Raw genomic sequence first — 18,971 nt, 5'->3', positions numbered from 1 at the left:
ACCCTGTCTGTAAGGAAGTACAAAAAGGGGCTAGGGATATGGCTCAGTGGGTTCAATTCCCAGTATCAAGTAATAATAATAAAGTACATATGACATATATACCTTAATGTTTAAAAAATTATTCCTGGTGAATTAGAAAATTTTTAACTCCTAGGGAAGTTGGGAGTGAAGTTGACTATGACTATTACTAAACTTAAAGCTTATAGCTATAACTTCCAGATAAGATAGAAACTGCTTAAAACAGGGAGATGCTGAATTTGGAATCATCTGAGTTGGTTTTCTTTCTCAACTACTATGACTTCTTGACTAAAACTGGTATTTACAATATGATGGTACCTGGTCCTAAAACGTGAAAATATGATGAGAGAGAAACAGGTTTAATAATCTGAAAATAAGGCAAGTTATGGAGAACACTGAAATTCTGACCTACCATTTCCTGATTCTTTATTGAAAACCTGATTTAATTTTTTTTCTTTAAGTAGATATTCCTCAAAGAAATATGACAGAAGCAGGACATGGTGCCATATGCCTATAATCTCAGTGACTCAGTAGGCTGAGGGAGGGGGATCACAAGTTCAAAGCTAGCCTCAGCAACTTAGCGAGGCTCTAAGCAACTTAGTGAGACCCTGTCTCAAAATAAAAAATAAGCTAGGCGCGGTGGCGCATGCCTGTGATCCCAGTGACTTGGGAGGCTGAGACAGGAGATTTGCGAGTTCAAAACCAGCCTCAGCAAAAAGTGAGGCACTAGCAACTCAATAAGACCCTGTCTCTAAATAAAATACAAAATAAGGCTGGGGATGTGGCCCAGTGGTCGAGTGCCCCTGAGCTCAAACCCTGATACTAAAATAAATAAATAAAATTAAAAATAAAAGGGCTGGGGATGTGGCTCAATAGTTAAATGCCCCTGGATTCAATCCTTAGTACCAAAAAAAAGTAATGTAAATAAATCTTTATAATATATGTGTAAAATCAAAGATTTGGTTAAGGACCAGGATTGTGGCTCAGTAGTAGGGCGCTTACCTAGGATCCATAAGGCACCAGGTTTGATCCCTGGCACCACATTAAAAAATAAATAAATAAAATAAAGGTATTGTGTTCATCTACAACTAAAAAAAAAAAAAAAAAAAAAAAAAAAAAAAAAGAAAGAAAGAAAGAAAAACTGCCCAGAATGTAGAATAAAAATCCAGAGAGAAATTAAGAGGAGAAAATTAAGAGAGTAATCCAGAACAGTTATATTAACAAGAACACCAACAAGAGAGAAAAAAAAGTAAAAAATCAAAAGGGAAATAATCTCAGAGGAGAGATAGTAAAGGTCATTCCGTAGACAGGTCTTAACCAAACAGGCAGGATTCCAGAACAGAGTAATAGCCATCTAAAAAATGAACTTGCTCCAGATTGGTAAAAAATATATTTACCTTCTAATGCTCTGGGATCATTTTTAAAAACTTGTTGTCTTGTTCTGTGCAATGTTTTAAAGAGCTGTAAAACCTGTTAAGAAAATAAGAATTCAGACCTCACAAGAAAAACTTTCAATTTTCCATAATTGTATTATAAAAATTAACAGTCTTCCTTTTCTATTTGTTTCTTAAACTATTTTTCAAAATAACTGGTGAAAAATCATGGTTTGCCATAATAACATTCCCTTTGCATTCAGATATATAGAAAGATATATAGATTAGAGATACAGTTTAGTGGTAGAGTGTATTCTTAGCATGCATAGGCCCTAAGCTCAATCCTTAGTACCCAAAGTTTTAGCTTTATTTACAAAAAAGTTTTAACTTTATTTACCAAGAGAAAGTTCTCTGAATCAAAGAAAGAAAGAATGGTTAAAAAGATAATAATCCTGTCAAAAATCAGTCTGCTTGCTGATCCATAATGGGGGGGGGGGTAATGGGGGAAATGAAGGAACTGATTGGGCAAAGGGGAGGGAGGAAATGTGTGAAGGCAGGGTGGGGGTGGGGTGGTAGAATGAGATGGTTATCATTACCCTAGATACACGTATGACTGCACATATGGTGGGACACTACTGTAAGAAATGAAAAGTTGTGCTGCAGTTGTGTACACTGAATCAAAATGCATTCTGCTGTCATATATACCTAATTAGAATAAATAAATTAATTAATTTAAATTTTTAAAAAATCAGTCTGCTAACCAACTTTACCAGTTTAGTATGTATTTGTTCACCTCTTTCTTAACATATTGAAGCTTTCATCTACTCTTGTTTGTTTGTTTGTTTTTGTGGTGCTAGGGATTGAACCCAGGACCTTGTGCATGGGAGGTAAGCACTCTACCAATTGAGTATCCCCAGCCCCATTCATCTACTCTTTTTTTAAATATCTTATTTACATTTTAGTTTTCGGCAGACACAACATCTTTGTTTGTATGTGGTGCTGAGGATCGAACCCCGGCCACACCCATGCCAGGGGAGCGCACGACCGCTTGAGCCACATCCCCAGCCCCCATTCATCTACTCTTAAAATCATACACACACATACACAAAATCATGAACTTATTATATCTGAAAAGAGCCAGAAAAAAAATGTTTTCAGATAATTTAGGCAAGTTTAACTGCAGTTTCTCAAAGGCAGAGTGAAATGCTGAGACTTATGAATATTCAGAGTTTGTGTAAAAAAAAGAAAGAAAAGAACCTGGCATTTTTGTTAAAGATTATCAAGATTTTTTTATTTTTTAAATTGTAGATGGACATAATAGCTTTATTTTATTTATTTACTTATTTATTTTTATGTGGTGCTGAGGATCTAACCTAGTGCCTCATACATGCTAAGCAATCACTCTACACTGAGCTACAACCCCAGTCCTATCAAGCTGTTTTTTTTTTTTTTTTGATAAGCTGAGGTCACCTCTCATTTCTCAAGTCCAAAATGGTACTCAATATTGCACTCCTTCCCTGTCCTCTCAATCTTGTTTTTATTATTTATTTATTTATTTTTTGTGGTGCTGAGGAGCAAACTCAGAGCCTCACCATCGACCTATATCCCCAGCCCATGTTCTCAATTTTAGTTTTTGAGACCACTGAGCTTCAAGCCCAAAATGTTAAGGTCATCCTTTAAATCTACTCTACTCTCCATGTAGAACTTTAGGAATACCTCCCTAAACATTTTTATATCCCCCATCCTAAAACTAGTTCAGACCTTCCTATCTCTTTCTTAGATGACTTACAAAGGTATATCACTCTACCATCATTGCCTCCTTTCCTCCAATCTGTTCTCCAGTTAATCTAACACTGAACATACTGCATGCCTGACACCATATTAAGGGTTTTACAGGCATTAGAAAACTGGTAATATCAAAGACAGATAACAATAACAACAACAACAACAAAAAAGAAAAAGAACCAGGAAAATTGGGAGCAGAAAACTCCAAAAATCTCTTGGATATCAACTGTATGAAAGCAAAGATTAGGTTGAGAAAATCTGCTCAGAACATAAAACAAAAATCCAGAGACAGAAATTGAGGAGAGAGGGCTGGGGTTATGGCTCAGTGGTAGAGCATTTGCCTCACATGTGTGAGGCACTGGATTCAATCTCAGCACCACATATAAATAAATGAATAAAATAAGGTCTATCAACAACTAAAAAAATATATTTATAATAAGTATCTTTTTTTTTAAAAAAAAAAGAAGGGGCTGGGATAGAGCTCAGTTGGTAGAGTGCTTACCTCCCATGCACAAGGCCCTGGGTTCAATCCCCAACAAAAAAAAAAAAAAGGAAAGAAAGAAAGAAATTGAGGAGAGAAAATAAGAAAATTAAGAGAGTACTCTAAAGACCTAATATTAATATCAGCAGGGGCACCAACAAGAAAGAAATGGAAGTAAAAAAGGAAAAGGGCGATAATCAAGAACATTTTTCACCAAGTAAGGACACAAGTCACTAGACAGAAGGATTCCACCAAGTGTAAAACACAAAACTCACAGTTGCATATCAGTGAAATGCTAAGAATAAAATCTAAGGGAAACAACAGTTCACATTTAAAGTATTAGAGGGGCTGGGATTGTGGCTCAGCGGTAGCAGTTCGCCTAGCACGGGCGGGATCTGGGTTCAATCCTCAGCACCACATAAAAATAAAGGCACTGGGCTGGGGATGTGGCTCAAGTGGTAGCACGCATGAGCGCAGGGCGCTGGGTTCCATCATCAGCACCACATAAAAAAAATAAAATAAAGATGTTGTGTCCACCGAAAACTAAAAAATAAATATTAAAAAATTCTCTCTCTCAAAAAATAAAATTAAATTAAATTAAGATGTTATGCCTACCGAAAACTTAAAAAGAAAATTAAAAAAAATTCTCTCTCTCTCTCTAAAATAAAAAATAAAAAAAAAATTAAAGGCATTGTGTTGTATCCACCTACACCTAAAAAAATAAATATTAAAATAAATAAATAAAGTATTAGAAAATAAGAATGGCATATAACATCTAAATAATATCACTATGAGAAGACAAGAAAATGTTTTCAAATCTTGGAAAAAGTTAATAATTACACTCAATAATAATAGGAATAATATCAAAGATGAAAACTGATTCTTCAAAAATTATACATTTTGGGGCTGGGGATGTGGCTCAAGCGGTAGCGTGCTCGCCTGGCATGTGTGCAGCCCAGGTTCGATCCTCAGCACCACATACAAAGGTGTTGTGTCCACCGAAAACTAAAAAATAAATATTAAAAAAAATTCTCAAAAAAAAAAAATTATACATTTTGAAGACAACGTATGAGAGTGAGACTAGTCCTCATCTTCTATAGCTAAATGTCAACAAAAAATATCTCAAAAGAGAAAGAAACCAATGAATAGCAGTTTAAACATGTTATTTAGAAATATGAAGTAAATCCCAGATGATTAAAATGATTAAAAAGCACTTATCTCTGGGAAGCAAGAATTGGGAATAAGTAGAAGAAAATGGGTGTCTACTGATTTTCAATTTTACTTCTTAAACTTTACATATTTATCATCTTTATAAAATTTTATTTTAAAAAAGGAAAGGGAAAAGACACTATCAAAAAAGAAAAAAAGTTAGGTACTATGGCACACACTTGTAATCCCAGCAACCCAGGAGGCTGAGGCAGGAGATCCCAAGTTTTGGGTCTGCCTTAGAAACTTTTAGTTTTGAGACCCTGTCTCAAAAAAAAAAAAAAAAAAAAAAAAATGGTCTGGGGCTCTAGCTCAGTGGTAAAGCACAACTGGGTTTAGACTCTAGTATCAAACAAAACCAAACAAAAACCAGCCAGGTACAAGAGGAACTTGGGAGGTTGAGGCAGACTGCCAACTATGAGTTCAGTCTAAGCAACAGAGTGAGACCCTATCTCAAAGAAACAGAAAAAAGAAAAAAAACCCACAGAATGGTAGAAAGTATCTGTAAATCATATAATTGATAAGGGCTTAATACCCAGAATATCAAAAGAACACTTATAACCCTAATTTTTCAAATATGCAAAGGATTTGAGTAGACATTTTTCCGAAAAAAGATGCACAAACGTCCAATGAGCTATGAAAGATGTTCAACATTCTTTCCCTTCTGGAAAATCCAAATCTAGACCACAATAAGATGTTACCACATCCCAGTAGAATAGCAATAGTAAAACAAAGTCAATAACAAGTGTTGGCAAGGATATGGAAAAAACAAAATTCTTATATATTATTGGTGAAAATGAAAAAAAAATACAGCTGCTCTGGAAAAGTTTAGCAGTTGCTCAAAAAGTTAAAATGCAGTCATCTCAAAATCCAATAATTCGATTACAATTCTATTACTAGATATATACCCAAGAAAAATGAAAACATGTTCACAGTAGCATTATTCATAATAGTCAAAAAGTAGAAACAACCTAAATGTCTACAACCTCATGAATAGGTAAACAAAATGTGGAATATCCATACTACTATGCTTTGAGATGTGCATACTCCCAAAAGAAGTTGAAGTCCTAATCCCAGACACCTGTAAATGTGACTTTACTAGGAAATAAACCTTTTGCAAGATGTAATCAAGTTAAGATGAGGTCACTAGGGTGACCTACTCCAATGAGACTCCAATGTGGGGAAAATACCACACGGATTATAAACACACAGAGGAAAGAGAGCCTGGTGAAGACCAAGATAGAAACTGGAATGATACAACAGCAAGGCACAGAACCACCATTGGAAGCTAAGAAAAAGCAAGGAAAGACACCGCACAGTGTTTCAGAGGAAGTGTGGCCTTGCTGACATCTTGACCATGGATTTCTAGCCTTGTTACTGTGAGACAATAAATTTCTGTTGTTCTAAGCCACACTGTTTATGGCAGGTTGAGTGTCCTTAGCCAAAATTTTTGTGACCAGAAATTTTCCAGATTTTGAGGTTTCTCAAAATTTTGGAATATTTGCATAAAATTATTGGATCAGCACCCCTAATCTGAAAATCTGAAATCCAAAATGCTCCAAAAATCTGAAACTTTTTAAGAATCACATTGATGCTCAATAAGTTTTATGGTTCAGAGAATTTCAGATTACCAATGTTGGTATTAGGGATGCTTAACCTGTACTTTGTTAAGACAAATGTAGGAGACAAATGCAGATTTTGGTACTGGGAAATGGGATGCTGCTGTAACAAGTACCCCAAAATGTGCAAGTAGCTTTCTAATTGATTACTGCGTACAGGAAGGAAGAATTCTGACGTGCTTGGTAGTAAAAGTTTTGATAGCCCTGAAGAGACTGTTGGCAAAAATATGGATTTTAAAGGCACCATAGTATAGCATATGCTTAACACTGTGAGGCCTTGGGTTCAATCTCAGCACACACACACACACTCACACAGATGCCATCATAGAAACCTGGAAATTTAATATTGCAAGAGTAGTAGAAGACATGTTGCAAGGAATTTCAGAAAGTGTGGAGAGGTAAACTAGACCTGGCACAAGCTTTTAGTCCCAGCTATTCAGGAGACTCAGGCAGTACAATTTTGCTTCTATTGTTGTGACTTATATTAAAGTGTATTCAAAGTTCAATAGAACAAGAGGACCGCTTTGTGGCTCCCTATTATTGATCAACCATAAACACACTGCTTCCTTTCTGTGCCTGTTTTGGCCAGTGACAACTGCAAGTCCTAATGGGCCACAATGTTGATATTTAAAGTCAAGAATTGGGCACTGGTAAGAAATGGGCATGGGCTCGACGAGAAAAGAATCTGAGACCAGGTCTTTAGAGAGTAATGCAGTAGGTCCAGCACATCCCAAACTTTGAGAACTTGGGTCTCACAATTTCTGCTATTTATCGCTAAATATTACCTTTGCAAATAATTCTGCCGGGGCTCAGTTTCCTTTGGTTCCTACACTTCTGTACACCTTCTGATCATCTGAGTAAACATTCCTCATCATTGCATGGTTTTAACTCCGGATTGTGTTTAACATCTCCTGTACTTCTCAGAGACCTGAAATCGGTCCCTCAATTACTCAGAACTCAAGTCGCGTGCTTTTATCACACATAACACTCGGTGCCCGTTAGCACAAAGAACTAAGAACCGTATTGACTTCTCCCTTCCTTCTCCGCACCTGCATGAACCCACGACTGCCCTTCAGGGTTGGTCATCATCCTCCAGAAAGGGTCCCGAACCCCAGCCTCCAGAAACTCCAGACAACCTTTGCAAGCCCACGGCCACGAACTTATTACTCTTAACCGTCGGCACCGCACCCACTCCCTCCCCAGGCCCTGTCACCTTGGCTGCCTGACCCATGGCTCTCTTCGCGGTGGCGGCCACCACTCAAGCGGTTGAGTCGCCCCGCCTCTTGGCAACCAATCAAGGCCTGGCGTTGACTTCCAATTCCCGGCGGCCAAGTTCCTAGCGCGCCACAACCAATCATCACGCAGCATATCCGTAGCCCCGCCTTCCTCGGAAGAACCAGGGAGAGGCATTTGCCAATTTACAACTGTAAAACCGCGAGAAGTACTGGAGCCCAATTACTGGCCAGAGAAAAAAGGAAATCACCTGGAAGCCATCTTTATTAGGGGCAGAATCTCTTCCGTCTTGAGTGGTTATCTTTTCTTTCGGGCTTTGGTTACGTTTTGAATATCTTGTATTTTAGCGTTTCCCGGTTGGGACAGTTTCTTTAGAAACGTGCATCAGTAATAATCAAGCATTAACAACTACACTGGGCACTGATTGGAACGCTGATTTTTAAAAAACTGATATTCTTTCATTCTTTCAAAGAAGGTGAAGTGAGTTACTTGCTGAAGTTCACATGGCTATTAAATGGAGGCCTGGGATACAAATCTGCTAAGCCTGATTACAAAGACTATCCATACCCTTTATATCCTACCTACTTAATTTGCCCTACTTGTTTTGCTAGAGGAGGAAATGGGTAACTTATTAACAGCATCATAACAAGGAAGCACTTTTAAGTACAGTTTACTTTGCAAGCGGTAAGAAAAATCTCAACCTTGTTCCTATGTCATAAGAGTTGTTCCCCCCACAAACTTTCAGATTAATTTCTAGGTACAATTGACTTTTTATAAAGAATGAAAGATTTGGAGCAATGGAACTCAAGGCCCCCTTTCCTCTCTATTATCTGCATTTCAATATACTGCGTCATGAGAATAGTAGATAATAGTCTACTTTTTATTATTATTGTTATTATTATTATTATTATTATTATTATTATTATTATTATACTGGGGATTGAACCCAACAGAGCATTACCACTGACTATATCCCCAGTCCTTTTTATATTTTATTTTGAGACAGGGTCTGACCAAGTTGCTCCCGGCCTCACTGAATTCCTGAGGCTGGCCTTCAATTTATGAGCCTTCTGAGTCGCTGGGATTACATGTGTGTGCCACCGTGCCTGGCTTAAAAAAACATATTATGGTGCATTAGATTTGTGGAAAAGCATTTGACATAATCAAGCAATTAAACTAATGTACTGGATATTGTATTGAATCCAGGACATGATAAATTAGTTGATCTTAAGACATTGTATTGTAGTGCCTTCTGAATGGTGACAATGATTAAAAGATGCTTTTTTTAAAAAAAAAAAATTCCCCTTTAAAATCATAGCCCAATTTATTGAAAATTTGTAATTTATTATGGTAATCTCTGGCTGACTAGGGTCCTGTATTCAGCCAATCAAAATCCCACATCCGATTTTGGTGAAGGTGGCGGGAGTACTGGGGATTTATCCCAGGGCTAATTTAACAATCACCTCAATTTAACAGCCTCAACCTTTTTTATTTTGAGACAGGGTCTCACTAGATGCTTGGGGCCTCACTAAATTGCTAAGGTTGGTCTTGAACTTATAATACCTGTGTCTCAGCCTCCCTAGCTGTTGAGATTACAGGCCTGCACCACCATGCTTGATCATCTTCTGATATTTGAAAATTTAGTTCCTATAATGTCCAAATCAGTTCAATCTGTGGGTGCTTTTGTCTTACATAAACCTTTGTGGTTCCTTTCACTGTTCCACAAATGAAATAACTCTTTCTGGTTAAAGCGTCCGTGTTTGTCTGCATCTGAAAGTGTGTGGCCCAGAACCAAACAGGAAATTCCAACATCACATAAGTTCACAGAGCTTTGTTGTAGGGAATATAATGCCCTCCAAAAGATTATATGTCCAGGACCTTTGATTATATTACTTTATGTGATGAAAGGGGCTTTACAGATATGATTAAATTAAGAATTTAGGGATGGAATATTATCTTGGATTGTATGTTGTGCCTAATGAAAAACAAAGATTTTTAAAAATTTTTAATTTGACAGTAGAATGCATTTTGACACTTGTACACAAATGGAGCACAAATTCTTGATCCTTGGATAAAGATTATTTAAAGTAGAAAAAGGAAGAAGAGACAGGAAGAAGCCTGAAGATACTCCTGCGCTCACTTTGAAGATGGAGGAGGCCACACACCAAGAGTGCAGGTGGTCTCTGGAAGGTGGAAAAGGTAAGAGAGTTGATTCACTTGTAGAGTCTTCAAAGAATGCAGCCCTTTTGACAATTTCATTTTAGCTGAGTAGAATCCAGTTTGACTTATGACTTCCAGGCCACTTGTGATGGCTCTTTCCATCATTAAAGCCAACAGCAGAACATCTTCAAATCTCCACCCTGCTTCTGATATCACATCTCTCTCTCTCTCACTCCTGTGATGGAATCTCTTTCTTTCACTCACAAAGGGCCCTGTGATTACACTGGATCCCCGTGAATAATCCAGAAATCTCCCTACCTTGAGATCCTTAATCAATCTGCAAAATCCCTTTTCCATGTAAGGTAACATATTCATAGGCCTCAGGGATTAGGATATGGCAAGATTCCACCTACCTCATCCTCAGTCGGTGAGACCAAATCATCAGGTTGCAATAGGAGGAGATGAGATAGGAGAAGCTGCCAGGATGTGAATTATTCTGTGATGGAATTCCCAGGAATATTACCTGGCAAAAGAGTGGCATCATGATTTATATTTTGCAAAGAACACTTTGGGTACTGTGTGGCAAACTGATGACCATGAAAGCAGAGAGTCTTTCCAACTAGAAGTCCCTCCAAGGACTCCAGGCCAGGGATGATATTGGATTAGAGTAGTGGGGATAGAGGAAATGAGAATTAGGTTCATGATATCTGTTGAAAATGCCACAGAAGATTTAAGATTAATTTCAAACCTCTTAACTTGAGCAACTCGGTGAATGGTTCTATCATGGATTTTTTTAAATTAATTTTTTTCATATTTATTTTTTTAGTTTTCAGCAGACACAACATCTTTGTATGTGGTGCTGAGGATCGAACCCGGGCCGCACGCATGCCAGGCGAGCATGCTACCGCTTGAGCCACATCCCCAGCCCTATCATGGATATTGAATATAATAGGAGGTGGTTTGGGTTTGTTGTGGACAGAGTAAAACTATATTTCAAGGGCCTTGTAGACAGTAAGTGGAGGTGATGAGTAAGAAATAATTTACATTTTTTGGCTAGTATGGAATTAAGGGGAGAGACAGGTCAGGAGACAAGTACCTAAGTGATTGCTTTATAGATGATACAGCCTTTAGATGATACAGCCTTTAGATGACGTGGAAGTTGTCTGTATTATTTATTATCCAAAATAGACACATTTTATCTCTTGAGACAGGGCCTCACTATGTTGCCCTCACTGGCTCCAAGCTCCTGGGCTCAAGTGATCCTCCTGCCTTAGTCTCCTTAGTAGCTGGGGCTAAAATAGCACTTTCTTTTTTCTTTTTCTTTATTTCTTTCTCTTCTTTTCTTCTTCTTCTTCTTTTTTTTTTTTTTTTGACAATTTTAGACTTAAAGGAAAGTTGCCAGAAAAATACAGAATTTATATATGCCTTTCACTAAGATTCTCTAAATGCTGGGGCTGTGGTTCAGTGGTAGAGCGCTTGCCTAGCATGTGTGAGGTACTAGGTTCAATTCTCAGCACTGCATATAAATAAATAAAATAAAGGTCCGATGGCAACTAAAAAATATATATATATAAAAAAAAAAGATTCTCCAAATGTTAACATTTTACTGTGATTACTTATCCTTCTCGAAAGATTTTTTTTTCCCTCTGAACTGTTTGAGAGTAGGTTGCAGACATGATACTCCTATACCTCTAAATATGTCAGAGGATGTTTTCCTATAAAACATACCTGGTGGTCCTCAAAGTGTGGTTCCAGGTTCAGCAGCAACCACATTTCCTAGGAACATGTTAGAAACCTAACTTAGAGGACCCCACTTTAGACCAAATGATTTTGAAAATTTTGCTGTTGTTAAAAAGGATATTAACATGATTTAAAAACTATTGTCTCATTTATAGGCATTATTTAGATTCCATCAATTGTGGCAGTAATGTCTTTGATAATAGAGGTTAAGGGGCACTTTTAAGATTAAAGGGAACCACTAGGAATAATTTTGCCAAAACAAAGTGGTTAAGTTAAGGGTAACTCAGGAGGTATAGTTACAGTTTTCTGAATATGGACAATGGAGATTGTGTTATCTAAAAAGGAGGCCAAGAACAGAAACCACTGAGAAGTATGGAACTGAAGCTCACTGTGAAGGAAGGAGAAAATGGCAGCAGAGAAGTGGTAGAGTGAAATCCACTGCTGAAAGGAGGGAATGGTCAACAGTAGCAAATGATGCCAGGGGATCTAGCATGATAACTAGAATTGTTAGTACTAAAAAGTACCCTTGATAAGCGAGAAATGGACTAAAAAGTGAAAGCTGAGAAAGTGTACATAATGTGCAAAGAACACTTTTTTAAAAGGAGCCAAGATATGGAAGGGGAGGTGGGATTAAGGAAGGCTTTGTTCCTTTAAGGTGAGGTATTTTACACTTTGTTGATGACTGCTGGGGGGGGGGGGAATCTTTGGAGAGCAGCCAAGGGCGTTTACAAATACTGATCCCTGGGTCTTATCCTCAGAGATTTGGATTTAATTGGTCTGGTGTATTGCCAGGTTCACAGGGAATTTTAAAAGCTTCCCGAATGATTTTACTAACTTGTTTTGTTTTGGGGCACTGGGGATTGAACCCAGAGATGCTCTATCGCTGAGCTACATCTCCTGCCTTTTTAAATTATTTATTTTATTAAGAGTATTTATCCATTCTTGTGTGTGCGTGTGTGATATAGGGGATTGAACCCAGGGCTTTAGATAAGCATTCTATCACTGAGTTGTAATCCCAGTCCTTACTTTTTATTTTGAACAGGGTCTTGCTAAATTGCTGAGGCTGGCTTCCAACTTGTGATCCTTCTGTCTCAGCCTCCTGAGTCGCTGGGATCACAGGCGTGTGCCACAGAGATGGATACCAAAAAATAAATCCCCACTGCCAATAAATAAATAACATCTCCAAGTGACTTTAATGCGCAAAGTTGAGAGCCACTGCTAGGGAAAGAAACAACTTGATGCAAAATGGACTTCATTGCTCTAGCCGAGACCTTAATTAAGTAGTTGAGAAAGGAAGTGTTAAGATGTCTCAGTCAGCAAACAGGAGCCAGCAGCATATAATCAAATCTTTTTAGTCACAGCGTCCATTTTTTCCTACAAGGGTCCATAAGCAAATGAAAGGCTTAAGCCAATAGCTCCACTCCGCGGCAAACCAGAAAGGACGAAGGGAAAACGACCCGGGTGTGTCTCCTTGCAGGAGGTGTACTCGCTACTTCCGCGCGCTTGCCGCAGCCGCATCTGCAGCCCGGGTGGCTAGTACGCAGTCGCAGAACCACTCGAGCGCGCGAGCAGCGGTCCCTGCGCAGGCGTGGCCGGGACCGCGTGCACACGCCCTCTGCCGGCTCCCCGGGTTCCTCCCTCTTCTCGACTTCCCCCCTGGCCACCGTGCGGGAGGGTGGCCGAGATGGCAGATGAAATCGCCAAGGCTCAGGTGGCCCAGCCTTCTGACGGCGACACCATCTTCGAGAAGATAATCCGCAAGGAAATCCCCGCCAAAATCATTTTCGAGGATGACCAAGTAGGCGCTGGCACGTCTCGCTCGGGGGCTAAGGCGGGGCAATGGCCCGAGGACCCGCCGGTTTCCCTGGAGGGGAGGGAAGGGGCCCCGCCGCCCCGGCCGTGCGCCCGCGTGGCCTCTACCTCGGGCCCCCAGCCAACGGGCAGGGCGGCGGGTATGGAAGCGGCCTGCCGGCGCGTGCCGGCGCTCCAGTTACGCGTTATCAGCCACGGGTGCGGGCCAGGCCGCCGGCCGCTCGTGGGGCTGCACACCGCGGAGCCTGGGCAGGCGTTGGGCGCGTGGACTCCTCGGGAGCAACGCCCGCCGGCTCCGCGTCTGCCGCGGGCCACGTTGGTGTCAGGAATCTCGCAATCTCGCCCGCGCTCTGCTTGACAGGGAGAAACCCGATCGCGCCCTGACTCGGGCCCAATCTCTGAGATCTCCCGCGCACAGCTGGCCCTCCCCGGGCGTCCCCGCGCGGCTTCGGCCGGAACCGCACCGCACAGCAGGCGCACCGCGTTGCGCTGGCGGCCGCAGGGTCGCGCAGGGCGGGCTGGGATGTGCTCTGCTTGATCTGTACCGCTGAAAAACGTGCACTTAAGTCAGTGATTTCTTTCGTATTCCACGGGAAACAGTTTTATAACTTTTAGTTTTATAGTTCTTAAGTAGTTAACTTCATTACAGGTGAAATCCTTGTTGATTAAACTTAAGAAATGTCTTGTGTGAATTATTTAGTGGGCAGTTGTATTTATAGGTTTTGATTCCAGTATAAATAAAGCTGAGCAGGAGTTTGGCACATATAGGTAGAAAAACTTTTGTAAACATTTTGTTAAAAAACTTTTAAGAGGGCTGGGGTTGTGGTCAGAGGTGGCTCACCTAACATATGTGAGGCACTGGGTTCGATCCTCAGCACCACATAAAAATAAATAAAGTTACTGTGTCCATCTACAAACTTTAAGAAATAACGGAATAAAAGAAAACCAGTGCTACTGATACTAGATTCAAAGCCTTATCTAAGGTTTAATTAGTTCTTTTGAGTTGGATTTTATTTAGATACTTTTGTTACTAGTTGGGAAGTTCTTTTGTTTTAGAAAAAGCATGTTTCTTTTTAAAAGTTTCCAGTTGCTTTTTATAAATGAATGTTGAAGTAAGGACTTTTGTTCAGCACAACAGCATGATACAGCATTTTGTAGGGAATACCAAATAAAATTACTTCTGAGACAAATAAACATGCATGAGTTCTATTAAGCAGCCTCCACTTTCAGTAAAGAACAAATGATATAAAGACATTCATACAGTATGTGTATTTACAGATACTTCTAGTGTGGTAAATGATTTGTCAGAATGCTACTGTTCAGTTCCACAAAAGGTAACATATATGTTTCTTAAATAGTTGGGTTAAATGGGAAGAATACATCTTTAAATATGAGACAAACGTGTGATTACAAAACTGATTAATTCCTGTAAAGGGGAAAAAAAAAAACACACACAGAAATTACACAATCAGGACTCTGACTAGAGAAAGTGTGAGGGGAAGGGAATCAGGTTTCCTTCAGAAATTTTATATATATATATATATATATGTATATAGTATATATGGGTGTGCTAGGAAGAGAGGATTTAGCACTTCAAGTTGAGGAATGACTAGCATTTAAAATTAAACAGCAAAAGTTGGGTATGGAGGGAGAGAGCATCTTTGAAGTAGAGGGGGAAAGCTCTGAGGATAGAGGGCTTTGAAGGACAGTATAACTTGGAGGTAAAGAGTTTCAGGAGATCTTGACTGGGGAGATGATGTGGTTAATTTCTTTTTAGAAGGGGTCATGGAGTCTGTATGTGCATTGTTTATTTATATTTTTTAGCATCTAGTACAGTGTCTCCCACATGGTTAGTGTTTAATGAATACATGTTGAAAGAAAAAGTTTAAGCCAAGCAGATAATATACTAAAACTTTGACTTTTTTTTTTAACCCCTTAGTGTCTTGCTTTCCATGACATTGCCCCTCAAGCACCAACACATTTTCTGGTGGTACCCAAGAAACATATAACCCAGATTTCTGCTGCAGAAGATGATGATGAAAATGTAAGTAAAATTCCAACACAGTTTATTTTATTGCTTTTTAAATTGGGAGATTATATTTTGTTCTTAAAATGGTGTCATTTTTTCATCTTCCTAAGAGCATTACTGAGGAAAAACAAAGCATTGTGACACTTTGAAGTAAGGTAAACATACAGAAGTAATTTTTGATTTTTATAAATTAGGCATATAGAGAAATAAAATAGATTTTATTGGCATGTCATAAGACCAAGAACTGGTGTGCTACATGATTGAATGAGAGGGAAAAAATACAAATAGAAAATATTAAAATTATGACCAAAATTTTGGTAATGACAAATCTTCTAAAGGATAATTTGTGCAAAAACATTCAAGGCCTATACTGAAAGGAAACTCACTAGTTTATGAAACTCCAAGTCAAATTTAATCATGTCTACCCAAAATAGATAACATTAGAATCCACATGCATATCTCAAAGTGAACCTCTCCAACACTCAATTACAAATGCACATTCCTATTATGTCTATAAATCTGATTACTAAACCCATAATTGAGCCAGGACTGGCAGCTGGGCTGTGGGCCACATCTAACTGGCTGCTTATTTTTATAAATAAAGTTTTATTGGAATACAATAACTTTATTTGTTTAGTGTCCATGGCTACTTTTGTTCTACAAAGACCCTTGAATAAAAGAAATTAAGAAATGTCTTGTGTGAATTATTTAGTGGACAGTTGTATTTATAGGTTTGGATTCCAGTATAAATAAAGTTTTTATTTATAGTTTTTTAAATACCTTTGTTTTATTTATTTGCTTTTATATGGTGCTAAGATTCAAACCTAGTTGCTCACAGGTTCAAGGCAAGTGCTCTATCACTGAGCCCCAACCCCAGCCCTTGAGTAGTTTTTAATAGAGGCCAAGTAATCCACTGTCTGGCCCTTTGCAGAGAAAATTTGATGACTCTTGGTTTAGAGGCAGTAGTCCAGAAACAGAGGGGTAGTCATAATCTAATTACTTTGTTATATTGAAGCAACCAGGAAACCTGTGAAATTAAGATAGAAGTTGAGGGCTGGGGATGTAGCTCAGTGGTAGATCACTTACCTAGCATGCACAAGGCCCTGGGTTTAATTCTCAGCCCCCCAAATATATGTATTTCAAAAATTTCAAAAGCCCAACAGTCTTAGAATCACATTGTACTAGTCAGACTTTAATGTTTTTAATATTTCAGATCCCATTGATAGGATTGTATAATATTGAAATGTGTCTGAACATTTTTCTTTGCCCTTATGACTTTCTTGGGTTAGAGGCAATGGGCCAGAAACAGAAAGAGAGGGTAGTCAGAATCAATTGCTTAGCTCTATAGAGGGAATTAGAAAACCTGTGAAATTAAGGTATAACTTAAAAAGCACACTGTAGTAGTTTTTCCTGTGGACATTGCCAGATCTCTTACATTGCCTGGGGACTTGTAGGACCTGTGGCAAATACCTAATTTCACTTTGGGTCATTTGTTTTTGTTTTTCAATACAGTCAATGGGCAATTTGTCCTGTTTACACAAGGAGTCTACCTATGTGTTGCCAACTTTGTCTCTTAATAAAAGTTAGAGAGAGGCAGGTTGGGTGACAGAAAGAACTTTAAAGTACCAGTTCATTGTTTGCTATTTCTCATGGTAAGAGAACAAAGGGGATTAGCCTCTTTTCCCAATATTTTTACAAGTTCTCAAGAAGTTCCTATGGCAAGAAAAGAGGGAAGGGAGAGAGAGTCTTAGGTTTTTTGTTCCCATTGCCTTAGTAAGCACCAGGATAGTAGGCTCTGCTGCCTATTCTGTGCAGAGAAAACTGTATTTTAGTCAACTTTTTCATTGCTGCAACAAAAGATCTGACAAAAACAATTTTTAGAGGAGGAAAAGTTTATTTTTGGGCTCACAGTTTCAGAGGTCTTAGTCCATAGACAGCTGGATCAATTGCTCTGGGCCTAAGATGAGGCAGAATATAATGGTGGAAAAGTGAGGTGGAGGAAGGCAGCTCAGAATATGACTCCAGGAAGCAGAGAGCATTGTCACCACAGTCAACATATCTTTTGTTTACTATTAACTCAATACAGTGGGAAAACTATACCTTCAGAAGGGTTTTGATTCCTAGAGCAGACTTGCTTCTTTAATGTTGGGGGGCAGTAGCAAAGAGGCATTTTTGTGCCTTGATGAGTTTCTTCTATCTCAATGTAAGTAGCCCTGTACCAAAGGGAGAAGATCTAATGGGACTTCAGATTTATTTATTTTCTTTCGGCACTGGAGAACTTTGCCACTGAGCTACATACATCCTCAGACCTTTTTATTTTTATTTATTTTTTAAAAATATTTTTTTAGTTGTCAACAGGCCTTTATTTTTTATTTATTTATATGTGGTGCTGAGAATCAAACCCAGTGCCTCACACATTCTAGGCAAGTGTTCTGCCCCTGAGCCACAACTCCAGTCCAAGACCCTTTTATTTTTTATTTTGAGACGGGACCTGTACATATTGCCAAGTTTTTTTTTTTTTTTTTTTTTTGTTACCAGGATTGAAACCAGGGGCACTTAACCACTGAGCAAATCCCTAGCCCTTTTTTATATTTTACTTAGAGACAGGATCTTGCTGAGTTGGTTAGAGCCTTGTTAAGTTGCCGAGGCTGGCTTTGAACTTGCAATCCTCTTGCCTCAGCCTCCCGAGCCTCTTAGGAGTACAGGCATGTGCCACCGCTCCTGGCACCAAGGGTCTTATTGAGTTGCTGAGGCTGGCCTTGAACTTGTGATCCTACTACTTCAGTCTCCCAAGTCATTGGAATGACACACATACATATTTTTAGAAACACTTGGAATATAATTAAAGAGCTTTTTAATGGAGCAGCAAATTTTATATTTGATTTGTTTATTAAAATTAGTAATGGCTAAGTACCTACTTTTAATGGGATTTTAATTATAAATTATGCTGTATTAGGATTAAGAGAGTTTCAGAATATTTGCCCAAGAGGGTGTGTGTTTCACCTTGGCAATATTTTAATTTGGTATTTAAACTTGACTGTTATTTAATGGCAAGAAGGTGTAAATTTCTTCTGCTTAAGAAACTCTTTTTCTTTTTCAGCTTCTTGGACATTTAATGATTGTTGGCAAGAAATGTGCTGCTGATCTAGGCCTGAAGAAGGGTTATCGGATGGTGGTGAATGAAGGTGCAGATGGAGGACAGTCTGTCTATCATGTTCATCTGCATGTTCTTGGAGGTCGGCAGATGAATTGGCCTCCTGGCTAAGCATGTATTAGATGGTTTTCCCTTCTCTAGGCAATGATTATGCTTGCATTTTCCAATATGTTAAGCAGCATGATTATTTGTGCCCCGGTCTAGAGATATTGGGAAAATAATTTTAAATGCCTATACATAATAAATACATTGTTGCATGGTTTACTGTCTCTGAATTGATTGGTTCTTTTAAGAAATGTATTTGATGGAATTTATGAAAGGTAGGTTCATATTTTGGAGATTTTGTGCCCTTTTTTGGCGG

At 38.8% G+C, this 18,971-nt stretch overlaps 2 protein-coding genes across 5 annotated transcripts in view; one reads left to right on the top strand and one right to left on the bottom strand.

The window, feature by feature from the left end:
• The window catches only part of Lyrm7 (LYR motif containing 7), a 37,982-nt gene extending 30,219 nt beyond the window's left edge, over positions 1-7,763 (bottom strand). For all 4 annotated transcript variants that reach the window (XM_076856431.1, XM_076856432.1, XM_076856433.2 and 1 more), the window contains exons 1-2: positions 7,696-7,763; positions 1,416-1,488 (exon numbers count right to left, since the gene is read on the bottom strand). In XM_076856431.1, the coding sequence (XP_076712546.1) occupies positions 1,416-1,488; positions 7,696-7,713 (91 nt within the window). In that variant the 5' untranslated portion in view covers positions 7,714-7,763. The remainder of the gene's footprint in view (positions 1-1,415; positions 1,489-7,695) is intronic.
• Positions 7,764-13,214: 5,451 nt separating this feature from the next.
• On the top strand, positions 13,215-18,872 carry Hint1 (histidine triad nucleotide binding protein 1). Its single transcript, XM_076855751.2, has 3 exons — positions 13,215-13,413; positions 15,367-15,471; positions 18,557-18,872. Exons 1-3 carry the CDS (start codon positions 13,300-13,302, stop codon positions 18,719-18,721), a joined length of 384 nt encoding a protein of 127 aa, XP_076711866.1. The 5' UTR covers positions 13,215-13,299; the 3' UTR covers positions 18,722-18,872.
• The last annotated feature ends 99 nt before the right edge of the window (positions 18,873-18,971 follow it).

Source organism: Callospermophilus lateralis, chromosome 5 (assembly GCF_048772815.1).
Source record: "Callospermophilus lateralis isolate mCalLat2 chromosome 5, mCalLat2.hap1, whole genome shotgun sequence".
In the NCBI taxonomy this organism is placed as follows: domain Eukaryota; kingdom Metazoa; phylum Chordata; class Mammalia; order Rodentia; family Sciuridae; genus Callospermophilus; species Callospermophilus lateralis.
The sequence above is the reverse complement of the archived record's forward strand: the minus strand, read 5'-3'. Positions and strand labels throughout refer to the sequence as shown.